Source organism: Pelobates fuscus, chromosome 1, assembly GCF_036172605.1.
Source record: "Pelobates fuscus isolate aPelFus1 chromosome 1, aPelFus1.pri, whole genome shotgun sequence".
In the NCBI taxonomy this organism is placed as follows: domain Eukaryota; kingdom Metazoa; phylum Chordata; class Amphibia; order Anura; family Pelobatidae; genus Pelobates; species Pelobates fuscus.
The window spans coordinates 334,954,875-334,973,571 of record NC_086317.1 but is presented as its reverse complement, the minus strand read 5'-3'; the positions used below and the strand labels follow the sequence as shown (position 1 = coordinate 334,973,571).

The window sequence follows — 18,697 nt, the reverse complement described above, 5'->3', positions numbered from 1 at the left end:
CATTTATCTACATTTATCTACATTGAATGTCATCTGCCATTTGAGTGCCCAATCTATATAATCCCTCTGCAGCAAAGTAATATCCTGCTCACATTCCCCGAGCATAGGCCAGCTATCTAACATGGGTAATCCCTCAAATCTCCATTCTAGAGAGCTGGTTGTAAGTCAGAGCCATCATAAAGCAGGTAGGTCGAAAAGTGAGGACCACCTGTATTAACTTTCTTTAGCTGTAGCACCTTGTCCTAAGTCATCCAATCACATCTTTTTGCTAAGTTTTTTTCCAGCGATCATTTGCGTATCTCTTGCCGTAGGTTCCTCCATAATATAGTTAAAATGTCTGCCTTTTCCTGGTCTTCATTAACTAACACACCCAACTCTGTTTCAGTGTACCATTTTTTTTTATTTTATTTTTTAGAATTTATGTACTTTAAAATGCTAACATTTGATCTAGCATTAACCAAAATTTCAACCATAACCTCAATCCTAATTAACTGAGCCTAGCCTAAAAATCTAATGTGATATAAAAGATATATAAGGCCAAATTAAGCCATTTCGAAGTTCTGGAGTCATTTAAAAAACACTCTAATCCAGAACCCCTCAGAGATATTACTTGCCCTTAATAAATGGTTTGTCTTTATGTATCCACAATATATTGCATCAACTGTTTGTTATTTCAATGGGCACATTCATTTTTAAATCTTGTAGTGCACTTTGTGACATTATTATTATACTTTACTTATGCATCAACAACACATTCCGCAGTGTTGTCCATGGGTACAAATTTGTACAAGTAACATAACTTTTAAACCTCTTCCCACCCCCCCTTCCCTCTCTTTCCCGTCATTTGAAATACACTCAATTCGCCTTTTCAAACCCTTCTCTGCTAACATTGCTGTTATTTACCGTCCCCCTGGTTCCCCTCTTCTCTTCCTTGACCACTTTGCTGCCTGGCTACCCTATTTCCTCTCATCTAACATTCCATCCCTAATTCTTGGAGACTTCAATATTCCTATAAACCCACCTTTGACCTCTGCAGCCACTAAACTACTTTCAATGACTTCCTCCCTCGGGCTATCGCAGTGGGCAGATTCTCCCACCCATGTAGCTGGCAATACCCTTGACCTAATCTTCACTTATGCATGTACAGTAACCAATATCTACAACACTCCATATCCACTCTCTGATCACCACCTCTTATCATTTGCTCTTGCGTACCCCCTCACCCAACAACCTCAGCCTAACCCCCCTCAACTCAGGAGGGACCTTAATTCTCTTGATCTCCAACAGTTGTCAGCTGACATTGATTCACAACTGCTGTCCATCCCTTCCCTCTCCTGTCCTTCACTGGCCATCTCCATATATAACTCTACTCTTACATCTGCCTTGAACACTGCAGCGCCACTCCAAACAAGCACCTCGAGGAGGACCCGCCCCCAACCATGGCATACCAAATCAACGCGCTACCTGCAAAGATGCTCCCGTTGTGCTGAACGCTCCTGGAGGAAGTCTCGTACCCAATCAGACTTTCTCCATTATAGATTCATATTGTGTTCATACAGTGCAGCCCTTGCCCTTGCCAAACAGTCCTATTTTTCCTCTCTCATTAGTTCATGTTCCCGCAACCCCAGGCGTCTCTTTGACACCTTTAATTCTCTTCTTCGCCCTGCTGTGGCCACCCCCAAAACTAACCTTACTTCTGATAACTTTGCATGTTACTTCACTGACAAGATTGAACAGCTAAGGAAAGAATTCTCCCCTCCTTGCCTTTCTGTTTCTCAATCACACATAGATCATGCCTTTCCTACCCTTCAGACATTCTCCCCAGCTACTGACCAAGAGGTGGCTGCTCTTCTTTGCTCCTCTCGCCCCACCACTTGCCCGCTCGATCCTGTCCCTTATCAGATCTCTCTCCACTTGTTTCGTGCCTTCTCTAACACACATCTTCAACTGCTCGCTCTCTTCTGGCATCGTCCCTGCTGACCTTAAACATGCCACTGTAGTACCTATACTAAAAAAAACATCCCTCGACCCATCCACCCTCTCTAACTACCGTCCCATATCCCTGCTCCCTTTTTCCTCAAAGCTTCTGGAAAGACTTGTCTTTACCCGTGTGTCTCATTTCCTCAATTCCAATTCTCTCCTTGACCCCCTTCAATCTGGCTTCCGCCCTCTCCACTCTACAGAGACTGCCCTTATCAAAGTTACTAACGAACTAATCACAGCTAAATCCAAAGGCCACTACTCCATATTAATTCTTCTTGACCTCTCAGCAGCCTTTGACACCGTTGATCATGCTCTCCTTCTTCAAACTCTTCAATCGCTTGGTCTCTGTGACTCTGTCCTCTCGTGGTTTTCCTCTTATCTCTCCCAACGCTCATTCAGTGTCTCCTTCTCTAATGATACCTCCTCTCCTCGCCCTGTCTCGGTTGGAGTCCCCCAAGGCTCCGTCCTTGGTCCCCTTCTATTTTCTCTTTATACTGCCTCTCTTGGCAAACTTATTACCTCTTTTGGATTCCACTACCACCTGTACGCTGATGACACCCAGCTATATCTCTCCTCCCCGGACCTCTCCCCTGCCGTCCTGCAACGTGTCACTGCTTGCCTTTCTTCCATCTCTGACTGGATGTCCTCCCGCTTTCTGAAACTCAATCTCTCAAAAACTGAGCTCCTTGTCTTTCCTCCTCCTAATACTGATCCTCCTCTTTCGCCCTCCCTTCAAGTTTGTGGTACCAACATCAGTCCATCCTTGCAAGCGCGCTGTCTTGGCGTCATACTTGACTCTGGTCTCACCTTTGAGCCTCACATCCAGCATGTTGCCAAATCCTGTAGATTTCATCTTAAAAACATAGCCCACATCCGCCCCTTTCTTGCACCAGATACTACCAAGGAGCTTGTCCATGCTCTAGTAATTTCCCGCATGGATTACTGTAACCCTCTCCTGATTGGTCTTCCCAAAAGCCGTACTGCACCCCTACAGTCCGTAATGAACGCTGCTGCTAGACTGATTTTCCTCTCTAGTCGTTTCTCTCACACCTCACCCCTCTGCCAGTCCTTACATTGGCTTCCTGTATGCTACATGAGTCAATTCAAGGTACTTACTCACACCTATAAAGCACTGAACAACTCTAGCCCCTCTTATATCTCCTCACAGATCCATAGGTATGTCCCTTCTCGGTCTCTCCGCTCTGCCCGTGACCACCTCCTGTCCGTTGTCCGCACTCGTAGGGCCAACTCGCGCTTGCAGAACTTCTCGCGGGCGGCTCCCTTCCTATGGAATAGCCTGCCTACCGCCATCAGACTCTCCCCTAGTCTTGCATCTTTTAAGAAGTGCCTTAAAAGCCACCTCTTTAGGAAAGCTTATGGCCTCCAAGACTAACCAATACCTCACATACCTGTCTCTTGCCCTCTCCTAAAGGGCAGTCCACCTTATTTGATTGCAAATTCCTGTCCTAATGTGTTTTACACCCCACCTCCTATAGAATGTAAGCTCGATCGAGCAGGGTCCTCTTCAACCTATTGTTCCTGTAAGTTTATTTGTAATTGTCCTATTTATAGTTAAATCCCCTTCTTAATATTGTAAAGCGCTACGGAATCTGTTGGCGCTATATAAATTGCAATAATAATAATAATACATCGCACAGTGTTGCACCAAGAGGGGATGGATAATAATATTATCATTTATGTGCATTTGCCTGTGGGTGAGTTTGTATATTGGCATAAGAACCATATAAATCTGGGGGACAGCCTTTCATAACAAATATGTGCCCCTTAAGGAGCATATGTTAAACCATGCAGGTTTTTTTAAAGGAAAATTACAGACTATCACTGGAAAAGCTGTTAGTAGAATAGATTATACAACTATTTAAGCTACATCACCTCACACGTTATTATATATATAAGTATGACATTTCTCACAAAAAAATAAAGGTTGTTCCTTTGATATTTTTGCATCTTTTTGTTGAAATATAATGGTTTTAAAAGTTTTGTGGAAAAAATAACAACCTTTAAAATACATTTTGTTTTTCTCACCTTTCTTAAAGGACCACTATAGTGCCAGGAAAACATACTCGTTTTCCTGGCACTATAGTGCACTGAGGGTGCCCCCACCCTCAAGGTCCCCCTCCCGCCGGGCTCTGGGGGGAGGAAGGGGTTAAACTTACCTCTTTCTCCAGCGCCAGGCGGGGAGCTCTCCTCCTCTTCTCTGCCTCCTCTCCGCCTCCTCTCCTCCTCCTCGGCTGAATGCGCATACGCGGCAGGAGCCGTGCGCGCATTCAGCCAGTCCATAGGAAAGCATTCCTGGCACCCAGAACACTTAATTGAGCTGAAGTGGTCTGGGTGCCTACAGTAGTCCTTTAAACAGTAAAGCAAATTATTTTAAGAGCTTAACCTTAATGACTTTTGGGTATTTTATCCTCCTCCTCCCTCCCCCAACTATACTTTGTGTTTGCACATGCAACCCCCTTTCCCATCCACAACCCTCTGTCTACAAATGTTAGTTTGCTCATGTTTGTGCCTGGGTACTGCATTCCATAGCAGCTAAAATGAAATATTAGACATTTAAACTGTTAACTAAAACTATAGACAAAAGATATAGAATGGAAAAGTATGTATTATGCATTATGGGAATACCATGCCATTTCAGGATTCTAGAATCATCCATAAACCACTTCTGAGATTTCCAGAAGCTCTGCAATGGCATTCATTGCTTTGTATAAATTACAGAAGATGAATATGCTCTGGCAAATAGCAAAGTAAGATTTTTAAAGCCAGGATAGGTGATTTTATATTGATGTATACATATACCATCATTATGTCTGCACTGAGCAGTAAATCCCGTCATCACAGAATACACTACCCATGTTACATCTGCAATTCCAGTCTACCTCACCTTTCACTAATTATTAGCGAATGCCTGTACTTGTAATGGGGCATTTAATATTAAAGCAATAAGTGACCACAATGCAAAAGTCCAAGTAAAGAAGATAATGCGATGAGACATTACTATTTTACTTCCTGCAGTCATTCATTTAATTCTCCTGGCTCATTGGAAGACAAGAACTAATTGAAATCAGATGACTGACAGCTGGTGAGAAGAACTGTGTTTCACTAGTCCACAGTGCTTGCCTTGACATTTTGCTTTGAGAGGTGTGCTTTTCTGCCAGAAGGAATTTTTATTATTATGGGAATATGATAAATCTTCTAAGCTGTCAGTTGAGCCTAAAATGTACATTATTCTTCACATAGGTGTTTGTCTACCTAAAGAAAAAGTGCTGTGGAAATGATAATTCAATTAATAAAAAATGGTTCTTTAAAAAAAAAAAATATATACATATATATATATATATATATGTTTTACATAGGTTAAATTCATACTCAGACTGTCCGTAGGGCACACGATGATGCAAATGGCCAGGAGACAGATGGTCTTTAAAAGTGATTCTTGCAGCAACCCCTCTCCAGTAATGTGCTTGGCTAGAAGTCATGGCCTTAAAGGAACACTATAGGGCCAGGAACACAAATATGTATTCCTGACCCTCCAGTGTTAAAACCACCATTTAGGTGGCTTATCTCGCCTAGCTGACATCCACATTTCCCTATGAGAAATCACTGCATCGGCTACAATCAGCAAGGAGGCGGAACAGGGGTGGGGTCAAACACCAGCTTGGCCAATAAGCACCTACTCATAGAGATGCAATGAATCAATGCATCTCTGTGAGGAAAATCCAGTGGCTCCACAGTGCTTCATTGGCCCAAGAAGCACCTCCAGTGGCCATCTAGGGGGCAATGTATGCACTGCCTGATCTCTGAAAAGGCAGTGTTTGCATGAAAATACCTGCAGGGAATGATTATACATTAAGCTGTAGTTATTCTGATGACTATAGTGTCCCTTTAATTCCTAATGCCACATGGGCAGGAAGACACCAGAGGCTGCACACTAATGAGCCTGCAACTTACTGCCTCATCTTCTTTGTCTTTATGCGTGTACCTGGGATAGGTTTGTTTATTGTGTGGATCGCTGAATGTGTGTCTATCGGGGTTATTCAAGTCTTAATGATTCTGTACTGAATGTGGTAAACCATTCTGGAATGAATGCTTCAAACTCAGGCCCGGAGGCATCAAATACAGGCCCAGATTTAAAAAAAATCTAAGCACTTTGTGTAAAAGAGCTTCAATGGCAAGATCTCAACTTACGGGCAGGACCCTATCTACCTTTTGTATTTGTCTATGTTTATTGTACATTCTCTCCCCAAATATACAGTGCTGCAGAATATGTTGGCACTTTATAAATACCAGTAATAAATAAAATATATAAATATGCATCAAGTGGAGGCATGTGCACTAAACTCTTAAACTAGTGACTGGGCAGCCATTTCTGTTTCTTTGATAGTCTCTCTCTCTCTCTCTCTCTCTCTCTCTCTCTCTATATATATATATATATATATATATATATATATATATATATATATATATTATGAGACTGTGTGTCTGTTGTGTGTGTCTGTGATAGTTTATCTGCATGTATTTAATCAGTGAGTGCATATCTGGGTGTATACATCTGAATGTGTGATTGTTAGTGTATATTATATATATGCTAGTTTTTATTAGGGATCGACCGATTATCGGTTTTAACTATATTATCGGCTGATATTCGTTATTTTCGGCAATATCGGTATCGGCCAATAGAGATACCGATATTGCCGATAATACATACCAGAACCGCCGGGCCCATTACAAGCCCGGCGGTCTTGGGGGGGCCGGCAACAAGCTGTTAGTTACCTTCCCAGCAGCTCCCTTCAGGTCTCCTGTGTAAATCTCGCGAGTCCCGCGGCCGCAGAGTGTTGCCACGGGTTACCATGGCAACGGTCCACGCGGCACGCAGGCCGCAAGATTTACACAGGGGAGCTGAAGGGAGCTGCTGGGAAGGTAAGTCACAGCTTGTTGCCGGCCCCTCCACTGCTCAGTACATACCACTGGACCACCAGGGAATGCCATAGTCCCCCTCCCTGGCCAAGTAACAAGCAGGGAGGGTGACAAAAAATAAAAATAAAACATGTAAATATAAAAAAATAAATTAAAATAAAAAATGCCTCCCCTCCTGCCCATTTTACACAAATTACATCCCTTCACAAACACACACACTATACAAACACACACACACACCTCATTATACACACACTACACAAACACACACACTCTGCATTATATACACACACTACACACACTCTGCATTATATAAACACACACACTCTGGATTATATACACACACTACACAAACACGCACACACTCTGCATTATATACACACACTACACAAACACACACACACTCTACATTATACACACACACTACACAAACAAACACTCTGCATTAATTATATACACAGACTACACAAACACACTGCATTCGCTTTATGCACACTACACACACACTGCATTCACTTTACACACACTACATTCATTATACACACTACACAAACACACGCTCTGCATTCACTATATATACACACTACACAAACACTCATTGCATTCACTGTACACACTACACAAACACACCCTGCATTCATTAGATACACACTACACAAACACACACTGCATCCACTACACACACACACACAGCATCCACTACATGTGGCATGTATATTTTGTGCATTTACCTTTAGAGATAGTTTATTTTTTCAAAATGGTAAATTAACAGAATATCGGCAAGTTATCGGCTATCGGCCTGAAAGTTCACAGATTATCGATATCGGTATTGGCTCTAAAAAAACAATATTGGTCGATCCCTAGTTTTTATGTGTGTCCATTTACCTTGTGTATTAGTGTGTCTGTATGTGTGCATATGTGGATCAGCAGTTATGCAATATCAATATTTGTGAACTTTTGTTGGCTAGTGAGGTGTTTTTATTTTATTTTTTGGAACTCAAAGAAAAAGTGCTTTTGTGTACCCAACATGTTAAAGTGAGCTGCTGTGCTATGGAATGCCTGAGTATTTATTCTACCATTTCATCCTCGTTTCATCTATATTTGAACAGGGTTGCTCCAGCCCTTTAGCCACTACAGCCTGCTGTAGTGGGGACTTCCCATGATGGATTGCAGAATCTTGAACACTCTCAAACAATGAACAAAACTCTGTGCACAGACTACGCACTGTCAATACAGGCTACAGCCACAAAGCAAATGCTAATACAGACACAAACAAATACTGCCAACAAATAAGAGCCAGTAGATGCATATAGTAATACTATAGTTCAGGTGGCAGCTACCAGGTGACATACAATCCCTGCTTTGAATAACTCCCTATGTCTCAACCTAGTATTCTGACAAGCATATGTCAATGACCTTATTTACTAACACCTACTTGTTAGAATGTTCTCGTTCATAGGACCATTTAAAAAGATAAAATAAACTAGATGCTTTCTACCAAAACATGAATTATTTGATTTAACAACCAGGTCTTTGTGTATTTATTTTGAGCAAATATTGACTATTGACACTGTATGTTCTCAGTATGTATAATTTTATTCCTGGTAATAGAACTAATACTTAAAAAAAAAAAAATACTGGCTGAATGTTAATGTTTCCTTTCATTGCATTAACTGGTGAACAGGCACACATGGAGAACCAGAAAACCACAGGAAATTATTAAAACAAACATTTCAAAGACAGACATATATAAGGATATTAGTTACAATACAGTGGGAATCAACCATTTCCCTTTTTCTTTTTTGTCACTTCAGGAGAAAGCACAGGGTAAATAATAGCATGCATTTTAAAAAAGCTTGCTAATACTCTCTAACATAGAAAAGCGTTCAAGCCATGTGATTATTGATCATATTTCATTTTTAACAGCATTGCCTAATTATAGGATTATTTTATATTGTTAGAATAGTAATTAGTATGAATTATAGATCTCAATGTGCATGTGTATTTTAACCATTAACCTTTGTAGTGCCAAACTTTGAAATGTTTCCTAGGTTTGCATATAGTGCCCTTATATCATTTTCAATTATTTTCCAATATAGGGCATAATGTTCTGTTACCATTTTCCTAATTATTTAAGAACAAAGTCCTATACACAAATACAGCAACAAAGTCTTGATACCCATTATATGATGTTATTGACACTTGTCTAGACATTGTTTAAGGTACCTAGATACTTGGCAAATTCAATTCATGGAGATGCAAATAATTCTTAGAAGTATCGTTTTTTTAAGGCAACCTTTAGTCCCGAAAATAACAATCTTTACTTTGGGACTATAGGTTTCCTTCTGTCCATCTGCCTTTTGTCCACCTGTATTTGCATTTAAAAATAAAAGTAATAGGGGCGGAGCCAAGCTGCAGAGCAGGGAAGCCGCATGGCACAGCAGCTCCTGCGATTTAACTCTAAAAAACGGCTATTTTTTTCTAAAAAAACCAACCAAAACGGCTGAAAACCCCAGGCTACCGAGGGAGAACCAACATGGGATGAAAAAATAAAAAACAAAAGCCCGACCAGCCGAGACCTGGCCTGGACATCGGAGCCATGTGGAGCCAGGCACATGGAGCAACTGGGCCCAGGATAGCAGACTACCCAGAAACTTATTCGGATCTGCCTGACGACTTCTCCCAGGGGGAGGACACGCACATACCTCTCGGCCTACCGGCAACAACACCCAAGCCCCCGGACCCCGACAATGCACCTGTTACTACAGCGGTGCTTAAGGCGCTTCTGGCGGGCCTACAGACCATGATCCAGGCAGACATGGCGGGCCTCCGCACGGGCCTCCAGGGCATAACCGGGAGACTGAGTACCCTGGAAGAGACATCCACTACCACCACGACCCAAATTGCCTCCATGCAGCAGGAGATAAGGGGCCTGCAAAGCAAAACAGAGGCCTATGAGCGGCGATTCGCCGCACTGGAGGACGCACGCCGAACGGCCAACATAAAGATACGGGGCATACCTGATAACATGCCGGCGGAGGAACTACCGCACTTCGTGCAAAGACTTCTAGCAGCGCTACTACCATCACGGCGCGCAAAAGCCGTAAGTCTGGACGGTGTTTACAGGGTCCCTAAATCAGCCAAAGCACCAAAAGCAGCTACCAGAGATACCATAATCTGCTTCCAGCACAGGGAGGACAGAGCGGCAACTATGGCGGCGGCAAGAAATCATGCCCAGTACTCCTTTGAATCAACATCACTTACCTTTTTCACGGACTTAACCGGCAGCACCCTGGCCTGGAGGAGGTCGCTCCGGCCGTTCACTGCGATTCTTCAACAGAAAGGCATAACATAAAGGTGGCGCCTCAACCGCACCCTGCTAGTACACCAGGGCGAGAACACACACGAAGTATACGACCTGCAGGGTGCACAAGACCTACTAGCCACGTTGGGACTGCCTCAGGATGAAAAGCGCCCCACGGCACACACCGGGACCACCACACCAAGGCTTTGGCGGGATCCTGATTCGGGTACACACCTTTGTCCCGCAACGGCCCAGACATGGAACCCCTGCTGACAACCCAGCATGAAGGACTCGGGAACACGAAAACCACGCTAAATCTTTGCCCGGGACAGTTAGACCTAACTCTGACAGAGTTAATATTTTCTTTTTTTCTCTTCATGACTCCTCAGATATGGTAGTCGTTCTGATTTGTTGCTTATTTGACAAATTTTGCCTGTTATCACCCATGTTTGAACCCTTAACCAGCAGGACACAAATAATGATGTCAGCCATCTACACACATTACACATAGACCTATGCCACCTATCAGATTAATTAATCTCCGCTCCCCCCCCCCCCCCGCCCTCATCAGATTTAAGACGACACATACCTATTAACGGCGGGCGGACGGGGTTATATTACACCCTGCAACCGAACACCCCCAAGCTCACAACCATATTACCAGCAACAGCGGGGAAATACATATTCTAGCATAACCATACTACTGAACCTAGCCCTCCCAACCCCTGGAACAACTCACTAAAAACACAGTGGGGCTCACAAAAGGGTGCATGCACTAAAAGCGGAAACTAAACTCTAACACGTCAGGAATCAATCGGTTGTTGTGAAGCTAATGTCCCAAGCACATTTTTAGTACACATTAGGCACTACACCGAAGTCATATTCACCCTGCTTTACCATGTGTACTTATTTTCTTTAATCAATCACTCTACACATTACTTGCTTGTTATACATTTCAAATATAAAATGTGCAACCTCTTAACTATGCCAATGATTGTCATGAAATTGCTCGCAGTCGCTATCGTGGCGTTGCAAGCGTGTTTTGTAACCACATGCACAAGTAAAATAAAGAATTTTAAAAAAATAAATAAAAGTAATAGCTTACCCCATTTCCAGCACCAGGACTCCTCTTCTGCAGCTGCCCTCTCTACCTTGGAAGGCATCAGTATACCTGCTGACGTCCTCACAATCTCTTCCAATCCATTGCTTCTCATAAAGAAACAATGGATTAAGGATGTGCATGCCCAACAAAATGCTATGCTTCTCCGATCAAATAGAGACTTAGTTTTGCTTGGTCTGGAGGAGGAAGCACCTCTAGTGGAAGTCAGGAAGACAGCAACTAGAGGTGAATTTAACCCTGCAATGTAATCATTACAGTGTCTAAAAAAACTGCCTTTTTATACATGGTAGGATTAAAATTAAAGGGGCACTGCGCCCAGACCACTTAATTGAGATAAGGTGATCTGGGTGATTGCAGTGTTCCTTTACAATTGAAAAAAAAAAATTAAATGACTTATTGGTAAATATTTATCTACAAATCTGAATTTGTAGTAATGCAAGCAGAAGGTACACTGACTGTGACTGTATATAATCACCAATTATGCGTAGTTTGATAAGAACATGGAGAATAATTAGATCATTCATTACAACCTTATAGATCAAAATAAGTATGTTAAGTAGATTTATCACAAGAAATATATTAAATTGTGATTTTGTAAATATAGCATTAAGTATAGCTTTAATAAGTGTTTATATTTAGACCAGTCAATACATTTTAAATTTTTAAACCTCTCTCTTAAAGTAAACTTTTTAGATACTTAAAAGATCAAAACTGAGTTGTTCTCAACAGTCCACTGTTTGGTTTATCACTCTCATGTGTTACATAATTACATTGTAGTCTAGGTTGAAACAGGACTAAAGTCCATCAAGTCCATTTTTTATGCTATTGATACAAAAAAACTAGAATTGTAGCCATTCCAATCATGCCACATAAAGGGAAAAATCACTTCTTGCTCCATGATGGCAATCAGATTTCGCCTAGTATCAACAACCTGTTCACATACATATTAATTATATCCTTGAATATTCCATTTTTGCAAAAAAGCATCCAAGCCTTCTTGAAAAATATCTATAGAATCTGATAAACCAACCTCTTTAGGCAGAGAATTCCACATCTATATTGTAAGCGAAAACGCCATGTGACGGACCACCTAGCACTCCGACTGGGTACCTCTGTCAAGCTCCTCTGGGACACAGGAGTACTTCAGCCCCTAGCCGCCGCAGCTTGGATGGGGTCTTATCATCACTTCCCGCCCTGGAACAGGGCCCTGGGTACAGCTGCAAGTGATTAAGCCCTCCTGCAGAGAGTATAGCTGATCCACCCAAACACTAGCCCAGATTGAGTGAAGGGCAAAGTTGCCCCCTTAACTTATTTTCTTGCAAGACATTATTATAAGTATTCTAAGTGCAAAATATTGTAGGTAGATTGTTAGATTGTTCTAACATATTTTTTTTTTCCATTCAGCGCTACATTTTACTCTCCGTAAAGCATATTCTGCTTTTTACCAACGGTTTGTATAATTACTTATGTGTGGTGTGGAATAATGTTAGAGTTACTGATGTCTTTAATTAAACTTTCCATTTACCTAGCAACCATTAGCTAGTGAAAACTGAACCCTGGCATGTAGAAATTCCCCCACACAAACAGCTTTACCAAATCTGGAAGATTTGTTAAAGGACCTCTAGGACACACTTAAAAGATACATTACTATTACATGTTGGTATGTCCATATTCTCTCTATCTGTGTTTATACTCTACATGCACAGACATTTGGAGAACTTTAGGAATTGACAAAGGAATTGAAAATGTTAGCCAAATACAACCAAGCAGGAGAATCGCGAGTTGGAGAATTTTTCCAACTTGCCTTAAAATATTCTTGTCATTTCAACATATATATATTTTTTTAGTGTTTCCAGGTTTGTTTCCAAGTTGTTACAAATAAAATGTTAACAGAGTAAAATTCACAGTACCTGTAGACATGCTGGAGCTCTGCCTTGGGGCTTATTCACATCTACAGCCACTAGTTGCCATCCGCCTGCTGAATCCTCATGAAACATCTTGAAAATAAAAACAGATATGAGGCAAATTAACATGAGCTCGTCTGTGAGGTTCCTTGCCATTTCATTAGTTTGATTATTAGTTGTTGAAACATAATTGCAACTGCTTAAATAGCTCCAACACATTCGGCAGCACTGTTCAATAGGTAAAACAAGACACACGCACACAAAAACACATAAACTTAGTGAAAGATGTATGTAGAGAAAATATTTTTCTCGAGCAACTGTGGGGAGTTCACAGTCAGTAAAATGTTTTTGTTGTTTGTTTTTTGAATGCTAAGGTAAGGATTTATACTTGTGTTGTGGTAGGGTCATATTAACATAGAGGATGATGGATCTCCTGCTCCAGGCCCATGCTGAAAAGTATGTTAACCACTGGGCCATGGGCCAAGGCTCCCTCCTCTATGATTATCCCGGTCATTGGGGAGAACCATGATCTACCTCACCAGCCAGCCCAGGTCACCCAAATGTTTATCAAAGTACTTCCATGGGTTACCATGGCAACGCTGTGAAACTTTAGGTGGCACCGGGTAGAGGTAGCAGTTGGGGTGGTTTGCACTTGCATGGCGGCGCAAACTGAATCCAATTTTTTTGTGAATTGTTCCATGGGATTCCAAATAGTAAAAAAGAAAATACAATTCCAAGACTCAGCTTTAGTGGTGCAATGGTGATTAATTTATTGATGTTGCTTTAAGACAACATTTTCTTTCTTTTGAGATGGATATGAGAGAGTAACGCTTGGTGACTTTATTCATTTACTTACTACTTGATTTAACACATGTGTTTGCAGTGTATTAATTGGTTTGATATTGATGTGTACACCCATTAAAAGTTTTGTATTATGCACTTTATACACGGCTTGATAAAGACAAGTTTAGTGTTGAAATATTGCCCATTCTGTTGGATGGCTGAACAAACCACCATTGCACCACTGAAGCCAAATGCTGGAGTTGTATTTTCTTTTTTTCATCTCTGCCTTAGCAATACCACCAGTGGGGGCCAGACTGTGGCCAGCCAGGGACCCTCATTTAGTGATAAAATGTTCGAGAAATGTTTAACGCTGATTGGAGGGACAGCGCCAGAAGACCAGGTATGATAATCAATTTAATCAGATGAAACGGTTATAGAGCCTATAATGTCCCTTTAAGGTTTTCATATACTTGTTTACCATAAAATTGGAATAATTTGTGATATAAGGTGAACATCAACAAGAAACCTGCAGACCTCAACCTAATTTTATAGATGATTATGTATTTGTTAAGATTATTATTGGGATCAGAGTGAACACAAAGAAAGTAGAATGTGCTTGAACAGACTATAGAATATAGAGCACATCACAACTCAGGGGGACAAAAACACACGGTGCCCAGGTATGTGTATAGTCGATAAAAATGTGTCTGTCTTAAAACTACATTTTTTAAAAATGTCATTAAATGGTGGCTCATACACAGACACAATTTTAATCTATTAAAGCCTTATATGAGTAGACCCCGACCTGACTTGGTACCGTATAGATACATGAAAAATTGAATCAATAACATTTGCCATCAATTTTGCTAGCAAAAGCAAGCGATTAAAATACTAGATGTACCTGAAATAGACCAGGTCATCCACCCATTTGTGGATGACAGGCCCAATTTACCTGTCACAGATGCATTCTGTTCAAGGTGAAATTTTGTGTGTTAAGTTGTGAAGGACTGACATCATGATTAATCATCATTTCAAGAGAAAATTTGATATTGTTAAAATAATTGTAGCAAAGAGACAATAGTAATTTGCACACACAAAAAAGAAGACAAAAAAACATTCTTCACTATATTTGTCCACTTTAGAGTATGAAATGTAAGAGACAGGTGCTTTTATTTAAGCTTTGATAAGGCTAGAGACGTAGGCTAGAAAAGAAATTGTGAATTGTTTGAAAGGTAGTATGCTAAGAATGACATTTAAAGAGTTGGACAATGTCTCAGGAACTTTTTTCAACTTGAGTTTAACAAAAGTACCAGTAGTCAGGGAACACAACATGTTTTAGAACACATAGTGTTGTGTAAGAAAATACAATACAAATACAATAAACTTTGAAAACGTGCAAGGACAAGAGAAATATTCTACTGTCATCAATCATTTCTAAAAAAGAAAACATAGAAAATACAATTCATTCTTATGGCTTTGGAAAAATACTTGTGATGTATGTACAGAAAAAATAAATAGCAATAAAATTACCAACTTCAATGATTAGAGGAGCACATACATATTTGAGAGCCTTCAATATAGTGCATTCCTTTTGGAAGGTAAAGCAAATAAAATGTGAAGTCTTCCACTATTGTATTGTATTCATGTAAAGTTTCTGTTTGGCAGTGTGGTAGACACATTCAGTATATACTGAGACCCACTATTAAAGGATCACTAAAGCCACCCAGGCCACTTCATCTCAGTAAAGTGGTCTGGGTGCAGTGGTGGTTTTAAGCCAACAACGTTACCTGTAGTGGCTGTCTTCCTGAAACTCAGTAAAACTTGGTCATGTTGGTCATTGATTCAACACTTTCCTATGTGGAAACATGGATGCGCGTGCAGGTCCCCAACGTTCCTCAATGCGGAGCATTGAATTGAACCATGTCAATAGAAGCCATGCCTCCTCATTAATGTCGTGGGATTGTTATGGAAAACAGGGGGCAGGGGACTGTTTTTAACTAAGGACAAGGACACTAAAGAAATGCAGGAATTGGTAGTTTCCTGTATACAGTTTGTATTCCTAATGCTTTTAGTTTCTTTAAGTTTTGTAGAACACATGGTACTTCTGTCTCAAGGTATTGTGATGCAGAAATGGTAATAACTATTTTCCAGTTCTTTACTTATTCTACTTCTTGATGTAGACATTTTTAATCTTTAACAGAAAAAGCAGGTAGCTTTTATATACTTGAATGACTAATCAAAGATCGACAGCTGAATGGCCTTAATCCTCAAACACCATTGCTAGTCTCTTGCAAAACACGTAATTGCTAGTATTATGCAGTTGTTACTATGCAGTCATCTTGGAGTCCACCGAATGGCTATTCATGATTATTGAACCCACATAGCTGAATAATCATAATCAAGTATACACCACTCCAACTGATGCTTCATGTTATAATTTCAGACATATATGTGTCACATTACTGCTTTCAGTGGCAGCTTAGAATGTGGTAATGAATGTGGCTACTATGAAATGGCAATCGTTATGTGATATGCACGTCGGCATTTAGAAGACTTGTTCTATAGCCTGGCATTACCTACCAGTGCATAGAATGTAACACATGAGTTTGTTTGCACACAGGTGGCACACTTTGATGGTTTAATTTTAAAAGCCACTCATTGCTGCAGTATAAGTCATTCTTAAGTGATATTTCCTGGTTATTGGTTAGATTTTATTTTGGGCAGTGGTAGACTCACATTGACAAAGATATATCTACTTGCACCCTAGCTACTCAAGTTAACGTAATTTTTCCTGTTTTCTACAATCACACAAAGAATCGTGGCTTCCAAGTTTTTGGTATCATCCAAGAACTGATGACGCAATAACTTTCAACACCTGCTTCAATAACAAATTGTAGATTTATTTACTGATTTCTCATTTGAAGAATGTTTTCTTTATGTTGGCATTAACATTTTTTGAGACGTTACGGTAAACCAGCTGTATGATACAAAACTAAACTGTCACATAGAACCTCAAGGGACACTACTTCAGATCATTTGACCTTAAGCAAATGTCACAATGAACAAAATCTGACATGCTGCAAAAAGCATCCCACTCCACCCCGCCTCTTTACATTTTGTATTAGAGCTTGCATATGAAGAGAGATTTTTATTCAGCCTTTCACCATCCATCATTTTGCTGGTGTGTGTATCTTGAGGTACAAACGTGAAAAATAAATACAAATATATACGTTAAAAAATCTAACTACTGAAAATAATTGTTTTTCATTCATTGCCCATATGATTTATGCTTCCCTTCTGCATTACTGTTTTTTTTTTTTTATTTAGTTACGAAGCAATAATTAACAACTATTTTTGATAACCGTTTTGATAACTGTTTATGTTGTTATGCTAGACCATGGAATCTTCTCTTCATCCTTCACATTAACATGAAAGTAACATTTGGATACAAAATAAGTCCTCCTTCACACCTTCTGTGGCTCTATCCCAAATACTACATTGCAGCCATGCAGCTATTTTCGCGTGTATAGATTTGTGTGCTATGTCACTGTGAGTGTATGTCTTTTGTTGTGTGAAGGCCCTGGGGAGATAGCACAGCTAAGCGGACAAGGGGACATGTATGAGTGTAGGGATGGATGCTTGTGATTGGTTGTGTATGTGTGGGTGGGAATATGTGGTGTGTGAGTTTGGTGGGATGGTCTTACTTGGGATTCAGGCCAGCAAACAGCTTCCCCTCGGTCTGCTCCTGTTTGGCCTGTGCCTGTAGTCAATTTGCTTGAGGGATGGATGTTGAGGCTATTCTGGCACCCCTTTAGAGCTGCTGCTGCTGCGCTAGATGGTGGCCGGGTCCTTCGCGAACAATATGCTCACCTTAATCAGGGTATGGCTGCCGGTTTGGTCTGCCCCACGCGGCCAGGTTCCTTCAGGGGCCTCCCCTGTGGCCCCTGCTCCTAGAGGCCGCATTAGCAGACTCTCCCTGAATGCTGCACCTGGGGCCCGGTTGAGGAGTAGGAGCCCGGGCCGAGGCCAGGCTACAGACACGCAGCCTTCTACTACCGTGGAGGATGAGCAGCCTACTACCGCTGCGCAGGACTTGCGGCCACCCCCTCCTGCAGCTGCATCGCTACCTGTGGCCTCCGGCATTGGGGCTCGGGCCGTAGGCAGTAGGAGGCAGGCGGCAGGGCTGTGTCTGGGGACCTGGAGGTGAGTAGGCTCTGCAGGGCCACACGGAATACCATAGTACTGCCGTTGAGGGTTGGGGGGAGGACCTATCATGGGTCTGGGGCCTCCTCTGCCAGTGAGGATGGCTCCCATGGGTCTCTCTCCTCTGTTCCCCCTTCAGTTTCTTCCCTCCCCCCTCCTTTCCCTGGTCTTGCCCCTGTGCCCCCCTTTTGCCTTCTGGAGGGCACCCAAACTGGTTTCCTTTCTGCCTCCTCCAGTCCATTTGTTCCTCCCCCCCCCTCTTTGTCCTCCCTCCTCCTATTTCCTTCCCTGCTCTTACCTCTGTGCCTGTCCCTTTTGGGTACCCTCTGCCCTCTATTCTGCTCCCTCTGGGTCCCCTCTTCCTTCTGCTGCCACCTATTGTGGCGCATGGGCTCACCTCCTCTCCATTGCTCTTCTTATAGGACCTGGCTGCTGTTCCTGGAAATGCCCAGCAGGTGGTGT

The 18,697-nt window shown here is 41.6% G+C and overlaps 1 protein-coding gene across 1 annotated transcript in view; it reads right to left on the bottom strand.

Moving 5' to 3' along the window:
* NALCN (sodium leak channel, non-selective) overlaps positions 1-18,697 on the bottom strand; it is a 550,494-nt gene that overhangs the window by 289,894 nt on the left and 241,903 nt on the right. Inside the window, exon 11 of the mRNA XM_063425294.1 lies at positions 13,256-13,342. Within this exon, the coding sequence (XP_063281364.1) occupies positions 13,256-13,342 (87 nt within the window). The remainder of the gene's footprint in view (positions 1-13,255; positions 13,343-18,697) is intronic.